Genomic DNA, 11,433 nt, shown 5'->3' with positions numbered 1-11,433 from the left:
GTTGTGGCAGGACTAATAGTAGACTTTAGTACTAATAAGGCACAGCATAAGGAAGAGACAGTGCAGAATCTTGCTACCTGATCAGGAAGAAGGCAGGCCATAAATGTTGACCATATACTATGTTTTAGGCATCATACTAGGTTTTTACCTTCTTAATTCACTTATTCCTCACAGTAACCTGGAAAAGGAGTTGTTTTTATCCTTATTTTCCCTATGAGGAAACTGAGGCCCAGAGAAGTGAGCAAAGCGTCCAAGGTCACACAGCTTACAAGATGTGAACCTCTGGAATTGAATCGCACTGGCTTCGAAGCCTTAATGATGTACTGCTCCCTGTTTTAGACACTTTCTTTTCAAAAGAGTGTGGAGAAATTAATCAGAAGGGACAGTTCCCATACAGGGGACTCAAGTAGGTGCTAAGTGCAGAGACAATTTAGTATAGGGAGAAGTCTAAGATCAGAGTAGGGAGAGGAGAGGCCACTGGAGACTGGATTCTCATACCCTGATGCAGCCTCAGGCAAGACTCAACCTCTGTAGCATCAATTTATTCTTGTTAAAAAAAAAACTGCAGGTTTTTATCAGGTGGTCTCTGACAGCCCTTCCAGCCCTAACGTTCTTTGTCTATAAGTAGCAGAGGGCACCAACAGCTTTCCTCTTCTCTAGGGAGCGTCCCCTGGGCTCTGTGCCCCCAGCACCAGACCTGAGGACGCCTAAGTGGGAGGCGGGTCTGGAGCTTTCCCCGGCCCCTCGGTCGCCCTATGATTGTTGAGGGTCCAGAAACAACCCCCCCGCGGGGGTGTAAACAGAAAACTGAGCACCGAGAGAGTATGACAGTCACTTTGGGGGGGCTTAGGTGCCCTGCCAGGCGAGCCTCTCCGAGCACCGAGCAACGGGAGCCCCAGGCTGGTCGCCGGCTTATCGGCAGCAGAAGGCGCGGTGGGGCTGGGGCTGGGGCTGGGGCTCGCCCGGGTGGGCGGGGGCCGCGCCGAGCGCCCCCCCACCCCCGCCCCCCGGCGACGAGGGAGGCACTCAGCGCCCCTCGCCCGCGCCTGGCCTGCTGAGGGAGCCGGGATGGGGGTGGGGGGGCGGCGGCGTTCTGCTCCCGCGGGTAGGGGGCCTGGCCCCGGCGGCGGCGGGAGGCGTCGCTGGGGCGCGGCCCGCGTAGGGGGCGGAGGCGAAGGTCCCGCGAGCAAAGTCCAGGCTCCGCGGCCGCAGCGCCCCACGCGCCCCGCGGCTCGGACAGAAAGAGCTCGAGGTTGGAGGTGAGTCAGGCCCCGGCGCTCAGGCCTGCGGCGGGAAACGCCGGCGGCCGTGCGCGTGAGACCCGGACAGCGGGGTCTCCGCCCGGCGCCCCTTGGCCCCGCGACCCTGCGCCCGGCTCATACGCCTCGGTTGCGAGCGGTGAGGAGCTGGGCCGGTGCCCCTGGACCTGAGGCTGTTGGTTTCTCCCCAGGTTGACATGGATGTTGAGGCGGGAAGGAACGGAAGCGTCCGGTGCCCCGGGAGAGAGGAGGACGACTTTGAACTGAGCAGTAGCAGGTACCTCGCCAGCGCGCCAATCGGCAGGGCCCAATTCGGCCTTGGAAAGGGGAGAAAGTCTGTTGATGCCTTTGTTTTGGAGGCTTCTCTGGAGGGTGTCTTCTAAGATTCCGACTTTCCTGAAGGAGTGGCACAGAAGCTCCTTTTGAACAGGCTTAGGAAGAAGAGAAGGCTAGCTTCAAAAGTGCCTCTTCCCCACTTTGTGCGGTGTGATTCGATGAGTATCTGTGTTGTGTAACACTCCTTGCATCATAGAACTCAAAACTTTTATAAGTAACTTTCCTAAACATCTTCTGATTCTTCGTGCTTATAGAGCATGAGATATCTGCTGATGATGGCTGTGCTTTTTGAACAAGAGTAGTGAAGCAAACAAAACAAAACAAAAACAATAGCCATAACCACAACAAAAACCCTCCTCTCCCTGTTAATTCCTCTTCCTCCTTGGGTTATCTCCTCCCTCTGCCCCCAGCACCTCCTTGTTCGTATTTCTGCCTTTGGGGCAGTGAGGTGAGGAAGGGGTCCTTGAGCAGACTCATTCTTGGGTAAACTGAGCTTCCAGATCAATGTTTGTTCAGATGCAAAGGAGAAACCTCAGGGCTTCATTTGCTTGCTCCTCTTTCTCCGTGACTGGCTGTTTGGTACTCTGGGGCCCTTGTTAAAAGAGCATTTCACAGGCCTTAGTAGGGGTAGAAGCGACCAGTCAGTCAATGGTGTGTTGTCTTTGTTTCCTCTTTCAGTGTGGGAATAGTGAATCATTTTCGCCTTTAGCCTCAAATAGTTTCTGAGGCTGTTATGGGAGTTCATGCCAGGCCACCCAAAACTAATTGACCTGTGCCATCAAGTAATCACCCAGAGGGACAAATTTATCAGGTTCTGTAGTGAGTCCTCAAGCTGCAAGGGGCCTGATTATCCAAATGAAAATACCCTATCTGATGTTTAAACTAAAGAATTATTTTAGTCTGTTAACATCTTCATGCAGTGATATTGCTCCACTCCTTCTAAGTACTGTGGTATTCATTCATAGAAAATTTAGTTTGCCAAATAGAATTAGGAACCAGATGGATGGTATTATTTCTATAGGAAAAAAAATGTGGTTTTCATAAGCTGGCAATTTAGGCCGGGATTGACTGTGAATCCATAAATAGATGGCATTTTTATGAAGGCTATATTTATGTATTGCACCCGCTGAACATTTGATGAGTGTACAAAGGAGCTATCACTGCAAAAGACGCAGTAATCCCCCAGAACCCACAGGAGGTCTCAGAAGTGAAGTTCGCAGCCTTGTATTGCAAACATGAGAAAACAGTTCAGAAGAGAAATAGAGAAAGTTAATATTAGTTAAGACTGTAAGATGGTGAAAGTAAATGTTGAGACTAATTTTTATTTAAAAAAGCAGACCAGGGGCGCCTGGGTGGCTCAGACGGTTGAGCGTCCGACTTTGGCTCAGGTCACGATCTCATGGTCTGTGAGCTCGAGCCTCGCATCAGGCTCTGTGCTGACAGCTCAGAGCCTGCAGCCTGCTTCGGAATCTGTCTCCCTCTCTCTCTACCCCTACCCCATTCATGCTCTGTCTCTCTCTGTCAAAAATAAATAAAACATTAAAAAACAATTAAAAATAAAAAAAGTGAAAAAGCAGACCAAAGCTTATTCGTTCAAAGAAAGTCAAGCACACATTAGTTATTTAGGGCAAGTGGCAAGTTAGTCATATGATAGTTCCAGTCATGCTGCTATATTGCCTATGGCACCTTCTTCAGAATATATTTAGTGTCAGATGTCTGTCTTTTGATTTTAATATATGTTCCAAATAATTTGGGATCAAGTCTTCTGAGCAAAACTTTATCACCTACCTAAACTAAACAGTTAACAAATTAAGCTAAATAAGTGCATTTAGGGGCGCCTGGGTGGCTCAGTCAGTTGGGCGTCTGACTTCGGCTCAGGTCACGATCTCATGGTCCGTGACTTTGAGCCCCGTGTCGGGCTCTGGGCTGATGGCTCAGAGCCTGGAGCCTGCTTTCAATTCTGTGTCTCCCTCTCTCTCTGCCCCTCCCCCGTTCATGCTCTGTCTCTCTCTGTCTCAAAACAAATAAATGTTAAAAAAAAAATTTAAATAAGTGCATTCAGGTAAAAAAAAAAAAAATCTCTACCCCCATGGACTTTACATTATTATATGGACGACAGACATAATAATACTTGTGCAAACTAAATAAGCTACAGCAAATGTTAGAAGATAATAAATGCTATGGAAAATATTAATCAAGGCTAAGGAAATTGGGAGTGCACAGAAAAAGTCGGTTGCAATTTTTAATAGGGTGGTTAAGATAGGTGTTATTGGGAAGGCAGTATTTGAGGAAAGACTTGAAAGACACGAGAAGAGAGAGCTATATGGATGTGTGAGGGGACAGCCTTCCCGGCAGAGGGAACTGACAATATAAAGACCTACTACAGGACCATGTTTGGTATGTTCACAGAACAACGACAGCAAAGAGGCCAGGGTGGCTTGAAGCAGGGCAAACAGGAGTAGGGAAAATATGGTCAGAGAGGTAACAAGGAAACAGATCATATAGGAACCAAAATCTCATGTAAGAATTTTGGCTTTTACTCTGAGATAAATGGAAACCATTATAGGCTTTTGAGCAAAAGAGTAGCATATGACTTGAGTTTGTAAATGATTAGTGTGGATTCTGTCTTGAGGGTAGTCTGAAGTTGGTATAATTGAAAGTAGAGAGACTAAGCAGGAGTTTTCCTGGGCCATTGGGATAGTAATAAAAGTGGTGAGTAGTGGTTGAATTCTAGATTTATTTTGAAAGTAGAACCAACAGGATGTCCTGACATCACTCCTTACAGTCTTTCAGAAGAGTAGACTTTACTATTTTTAGATCAGTACATATTTTAAGCAACAGAAGAATTTAATTATTTGGCAGATATTAACCTCTGTGTTTTCTTTCTGTGTGTGGCCTCTGCAAGGCAGGTGGCCATTTCTCATTAATCCAGATATCCTTGTAGTACCTTGGACAGTTACCTTTGCACTTGATTGCCTTGCAGTGTTTGTTAAACTGGATAATGATGACAATGTGTGGATATCACTGTTTTATATTTGAAAATATTAGAATATTTGAATGTGATAATGACTCAAGTTTATAGTCAATTGACTGTAAAACATTTGGTAACAGATTTAAATTCAAACAATTATATTTTTTTACAGCAACCCAGACATGAAAAAAAAGGAGAGCGTGAACTTGATTGGACCACTAACCTTGGTAAGCTGTGAAATATTAAGTATGAATAATTCTTGTCTTCATTCAGATTTGGTGTCTTGAATCAGTAGTTATGGAGCCAGTAGTTTAAGATTGTCTTAGGTTGGCTTCTTACAATCAACAGATCACATTCTCAACATAGATGATAAAAGAGGTAGGGATAGGCTGGCTATGAAACAGAGAAGAGCCACGACTTGTGTTCATAGCACCTTACAAACTCACCAATTTCTAGAAAATGCATCTATGTATCTGTTTCACACACACTTACACACCCACCACTGCCACCACACACACCCACCAAATTTTGGTTAAATAAGATTGCATATATGGGGCGCCTGGGTGGCTCAGTCTGTTAAGCGTCTGACTTCGGCTCAGGTCATGATCTCACGGTCCGTGGGTTCGAGCCCCGCGTCGGGCTCTGTGCTGACAGCTCAGAGCCTGGAGCCTGTTTCAGATTCTGTGTCTCCCTCTTTCTCTGACCCTCCCCTGTTCATGCTCTGTCTCTGTCTCAAAAATAAATAAATGTTAAAAAAAAATTTAAAAAAAAGATTGCATATGAAGAAAGTGATTGTTAACTACAGAAATTTAGAAATAATTAAGAAATCTCTGTTTACATTTGGCTTCCCAGAAAATTGATTAAATGTGGAGTAATTATTAGAGATTCTGATTATGTTTAACACAATTCTCAGTGCTTTTCTGCTGGTACAAGGCAAGCCAGTATATTTTTGGAAGAAGTCTAATCAGTTTTTCATTTGTAATATGTCTCAGAGAGGTGGCCCAAGGAAGTGTTTGCCTGCCTTGAGTAAATATGATGGGTTTCAAACTATGACAGCCATTATTCCATAGCAAAGAAGTTGGTATTAAGTGGCATGTCAGCTGAAATCTCCAATTTAGTAAGTAAATGAATGAAAAGACACCAAAACGTCTTCAGTCCCAAATGTTGTTGCACATTTCTCATGTCACCGCAAAGTCCCATTCTCCTCACCCTGATTCTTGTAATATTTTTGTTTAAAGGTGTCCGTTTTTTTTTTAATTCAGTGCTTTAGAGAATAAGTTGTTTGTAAAACTAAGTCTAGTTTTAATGCACATGTTTTAAATCTGCCTCCTACAGGAAGTAAAACACCACAAATCTTGAGGTAGAAATTTAGAACATTTAATTTGACCTTAAAAGTTAAAATTTAGACTGAGTTGAAATATAATCTTTTCTGCCTCTGAATACATATTTATCCTGAAAGAGGTTCAGGACAACTGTTAGACGTTGGAAAAAACTGTTTCTAACAAGAATTAGCAATTAATTGTTTTGTTGAAAATCACTTAAAACAAATCTAAGTTTACTTAGGATGTTGTTGTGAAATTCTTATAATTTTAAATTTAAGCTTAGAGACAATGAAATTTTATTTAAGTAGTATGAAAAGTATTTAAAATGATCCTCAATTTCATATAAATGTTCACTAAAGAGAACATTACATGACAGCCCAATCCTGTACTTATAACTGGCCAGGAGACCCAAGTGCTGTATCTCCATTCCCTGGGAGTCATTAAAATGAACCTTAGGGACATTAGTCCCCATTGTTGCAATTTTAGGGAAACTTTGCCATTTGCTCTTAACTTTACCTGCTCCCTTTGTTCTTTGCCAAGCTCCCCCTGGCACTGAAACTTTGACTCTTTCGGTACTCTTGCTTGCCCTGCGTGTTTGATGTTGGAATTTGGCCTCCCCATACTGAACTTCTGGAACTCTGTGAGAACAGTTTGCACACCCCTCCTCCCCACCAAGTGTGTCTGACCTCACATTGCCCTGGCCTGTTGACCCTGTCTGACTCTGCGTCAGCTCTCCAAGACCCCACTCTGCCAAGCCTGACTCATCACTCATTCTCCTGATGACTGTGCCTCATCCCCAAAAGGGGGTGGGGTGATGGAAATGGGTAGAGAGAACAGATGAAGAAGGTGGTTGAAGGGAGATGCAAGGGATGGAGGGGAAGGTAGAGCAATGGAAATATAAGAGAAGAAGGATGTAACCTAGAAGGCAGATAAAGAAAGAAGAAAACAGAGAGAGCCATAGAGCAGTCAATCAAAAATGGGAAGAAAAAGTGAGATTAGAGCTAAAAAGACAGTAAGGACAAAGTCTTTGGAGTATTAGGACATTGATTGGCTGGTTAGTTCTTGAGTGTTGTGCATGTCACTGTGACAACTGGTATCACCCTTCTAAGTGATAGTACTAAGTACACTATGCATTGATAGTCCTAAGTCCAGGAGGGTTGGTGTGGTCCACCAAGTCTTTTATACCTCTTTCTAATAACATGTCCCACACTGCGCACTTCAGGACTTCTACTCATGGGGTTATCTGAGCACTCCCTGCAGCTTGCTAGGCACCTTGCTATTCTAGGCCTAAATACCCCCCACTTCATCTGTCCTCCCCAGTTCTTCAGCGAATTCTCCCTTATCCTTCCAGATTCTACCGTGAGCATCATCTCTTTAAGCAAGACTTCTCCAAATTACACATATAGGCACTCCATAATGTTTGTTTCACTTCACTTCTGAGCTCCCTTTTAAAAGCTAACAAACTTCTTAAAGGAAACTTATCCATAAAACTTAGGGTGTCTGTTTCCTCCTTCTTTGTAATTCTCCCTCTGAAATATTTTGAATGTTGTTTTAAAGGATGTGATGTGTGTGTGCATGTGTGTGTTCTTAATGTTTACTCCTAGCTGTTTTTAACTCACTACCTAAGGAGCTTTGGAAGATCAAACAATATTTCTTCTTTTTTAATTGTTTTTAATGTTTACTCATTTTTGAAAGGGCGAGAGGGGCAGAGAGAGAGGGAGACACAGAATCTGAAGCAGCTCTAGGCTCTGAGCTGTCAGCACAAAATCAGATTGATTAACAAATAAATTAAAACAAATAAATAAAAAAGCAATTAAGCAAAATCAGATTGATTCCTTCACAGTATACAAAATAAGTAGAATCATAAAATTAATCTGTCAATAATTTGGATTGAAATCTTTCGTCTTCCTTACTACATTTATCTGCAACTATTATAAAAGTACTGACTATTATATTATATATATATTATATTATATTATATTATATATATATTATATTATAAAGTACAACTATTATAAAAGTACTTTTATAACTATTATAAAAGTACTGACCTTAAATAAAAACCCAAAGAACATATAGTTGTGGAGAAAGAGAGATTCTTTTCTATGAGGTAGTATTTTATTCCCCCATCCCCCCTTTTTTTTTATTTTTTAGTTTCGATATTCTGACTGGCAGGATAAGTTATTGATGTCCCTGGGCACTGTCATGGCCATAGCTCATGGATCAGGTCTCCCCCTCATGATGATAGTATTTGGACAAATGACTGACAAATTTGTTGATACTGCCGGAAATTTCTCCTTTCCAGGTAAGCATTTCTCTATTTTTTTAAAAACATACATTGTACTCTAACTGGATGAAAGATTGGAAGTTGATTTTGCTGTTCCTCATCTACTTGTTTAATGGTTTGGATTCCTGGGTGACTCTAGATATCACTGATAGAGTTATAAAATTCTCAGAAAATTCCTCAAATACTCATTTAAGTTTCAACAAATAGGTGTATGTTTGACTTTTCTGTTTGACTTTTAATACAGAATAGGGAAATATACAGAAAGCTTTGCATCTCAATAAAGCAGGGCAGTCCCTTTACTTGAAGGCTGTAGAACTATAACAGAGTATGTCCCTCCCTTTAGTGATTACTGACAGAATTCAAAATACCTCAGTTAGCATGGGATTACTTCTTAGCTATACTCGGCTTGTAGCTCTGTTTCTGGTTTTATTTTTCTTTTTTCTCCCTCCACCCTTTCTGTTAAAATTATACCATTTTATGTCTCTAATTTTTGGATCAACCAGGTTGACTGAACCTTGATATAACACTTCATTAAAGAGTGAATGGTTTCAATATGAGAATGATGTATTTTGAAACTCAGGCAGAGGAGTATTAATTACTGAAGAGCCAAAGGGGTCCCATAAGTTAATGTCATCTGTAAGAGGGACTTGGGCAACAGCTCTGGATTCCGGTTCCAATGGACAGAGTTATTTTCATAGTGGCCAGATTCAACACAGAAAGAAAGATTTCTGTCCTTTCTACCAAGCCTGATGGCTCAGTTCCGGGATCCCAAGAGACCCTGTGGGCGCTAGGCTGGATAACACTGAGTGAAACTTTATCGGTACACAGGTGGTGGAGTATAAGGAAAAAAAAAATGATAAAGGAAAGGCAGCTTAACATAGCAAAGATACCTGAGAAAAAGTGGACTCTATCATTTAGATCAGCAAGAGTTTTCAGTGTTTACTGATTCAGGACTACGTATTTGGTTAGCAGTGTAGAGCTTAAGTGTAATTACCTAAGAGAATATGATTGCTTAATTCATACAATGAGATCTGTTTACGTAAATATCAGTATCTTTTAGAAATCTGGTAAAAGTGTCTTTTGAATAATTAAAGTTCCTAAAAAAAAAAAAAGCACACTTTATTTTTGCTCAAATACCGTTGTCTCTGAGAAGAACCTCTATCATAAAATAACAATGATAATGGTAATCTTTTATTGTATTTATTATATGCTAGGTCCTATTTCACTTAACCTTTACAAGAACAATCCTTCCCAGTAGGTAATATTATACTCTGTAACATATGAGGAAACTGAGGCTTGGAGAGGATAAATAACTTGTCCAAAATTACATAGCTGGTGGGGGTTAGGACAGATTCAAACCCAGACCTTTCTGCCATCCAAACAATGCTCAGGACCCAACTATACTCCCAATGTAAAAATGTGGGTTTTCTTATAAAAGCAAAAATGGGTTTGGGAAAGTTTTAAATGGATTACTTTGTTTGACCAGTGACCGAAACTTTAACACAAATATTGTAAAGGTAAAATTGGAGCAAGATAGGATAGTTTAAAAAGTCTTTAAGGAAATGAGGAGTAAGAATTTTCTATTTGTTGTCCTTTTACTTCTTAGAAGATCTATAGGTCTATTATGTGTTTCTATATATGGCAGGATGATGCCCAGATTTGGACACATCAATCAAAGCTGGTTTCAACTCAGGGTTAAAAAATTAGATTAATGGATGAATGGATAAACAAAATATTATATATATATATATATACATATATATACGTATATATATATATACGTATATATATGTATATATACATATATACGTATATATGTGTATATATATATATATATATATATATATATATATATATATAATGGAATATTATTCAGTCATAAAAAGGAAAGCAATCCTGACATGTGTTACACCATGGATAAACCTTGAGGATATTGTGCTAAGTGAAATAAGCCAGTCCCAAAAAAGACAAATACTGAATGACTCCATTTATATGAAGTAGTCAAATTCCTATAAACAGAAAGTAGAATAGTGGCTGCTGGGGGATGGGGAAAGGGGGAAATAGGGAGTTGCTGTCTGATGAGCATAGAGTTTCAGTTTTGCAAGATGAAACGTTCTGGAGATTGTGCAACAGTGTGAATATACTTAACACTACTGAGTCATGTGAATATACTTAACGCTACTAAATTGTACACTTAGAAATGGTTAAGGTGGTAAGTTTTGTTATGTATTTTATCTCAATTAAACATTTTTTAAAATGAGCTTAAAATAATGCATCACACTTAGCACAGATGAGTTAGTGTTTGGGCCAATTTTAATAGTCCTGTTTTTGGTTTTACTGACACCAGAATAATTCCACAACTTTCTTATTTGGAACAGTTTGTTTGTTTATTACTTGTTTCTAATTATGCAACCAGATTGCTTTGAGCTGGGCATGTCAGATAGTGCCATGTGCTGGGCCCAGTGCCAAATTCAAGGTCTCTCTGGGAAATGACACAAGCAAGTCACTTACAAAGCTGTGATTGCGGGGTTGGTAAACTCCCCAGAGTTGCCAACGTAGTTTCTGTAGCCACCAAATGAAATGACCCTTGGTCTTCTATAGCCACATTTGTCATCAGGCCTATAGGCTATCTTGGATGATTTGCAGTAGGAAGCCCCTCACATGTTATTAATTTCCAATGTCCACTCTTCAGTAGTTTGTGAATATAGTATTCGCATACCTCTTTGGAGAAAATGAAATCTGTAAATTTCATACTCAGTCTAAATCCAGAGAGTTCCCTGGTATGTTGGGAGTTGTAGAGTTCAGCAGAAATCATGGAGATTGAGACAAGATCAGGTACTTAGCTGTACTTAGCCTTAGCTGAGCTCTCTTGCTCATCTCATAGAGATGATATTTATTTAAAGTCTATTCCTTAGAATTGTTGGATTCTTGGACAGCTGGACTTAATGGGAGCCAATAAGAAGGGAATGTTGGAAGAAAAAAAGGTTTAAATTACAAGGTTTGACAGTGAATAATTGTGAACAGAGTCCATCCTGTGAACAGAGCCCATCCTGTCAACAGAATAAACCTAGTTGGTGACAAGGTTTGTTCCCTCACAATGATTCAGTTGTGCAGAAAGGTGCACATTCTGTGTCCAAAACGTTAAGGACAGAGTCATAGGAGACATTTTTATGCAGAGTATCAGGAACTTTATCTATGTTATGTCAAGTCTATGTGACTGTAATGAGCTGGAAATTTTTGTAGAGAAATCAATATACC

The 11,433-nt window shown here is 40.9% G+C and overlaps 1 protein-coding gene across 7 annotated transcripts in view; it reads left to right on the top strand.

Moving 5' to 3' along the window:
• The first annotated feature begins 1,111 nt into the window (after positions 1-1,111).
• Positions 1,112-11,433, top strand: part of ABCB4 (ATP binding cassette subfamily B member 4) — a 75,155-nt gene continuing 64,833 nt past the window's right edge. Inside the window, exons 1-4 of one of the 7 annotated variants that reach the window (XM_078442501.2) lie at positions 1,112-1,259; positions 1,451-1,536; positions 4,739-4,793; positions 8,043-8,193. In XM_078442501.2, coding sequence (XP_078298627.1) covers positions 1,457-1,536; positions 4,739-4,793; positions 8,043-8,193 — 286 coding nt within the window. In that variant the 5' untranslated portion in view covers positions 1,112-1,259; positions 1,451-1,456. Of the gene's footprint in view, positions 1,260-1,450; positions 1,537-4,738; positions 4,794-8,042; positions 8,194-11,433 lie in introns of those variants that run through there. The other 6 variants (XM_078442502.2, XM_078442499.2, XM_078442503.2 and 3 more) reach the window with 6 other exon arrangements.

Source organism: Panthera onca, chromosome A2 (assembly GCF_046562875.1).
Source record: "Panthera onca isolate mPanOnc1 chromosome A2, mPanOnc1 haplotype 2, whole genome shotgun sequence".
NCBI lineage: Eukaryota > Metazoa > Chordata > Mammalia > Carnivora > Felidae > Panthera > Panthera onca.
The sequence above is the reverse complement of the archived record's forward strand: the minus strand, read 5'-3'. Positions and strand labels throughout refer to the sequence as shown.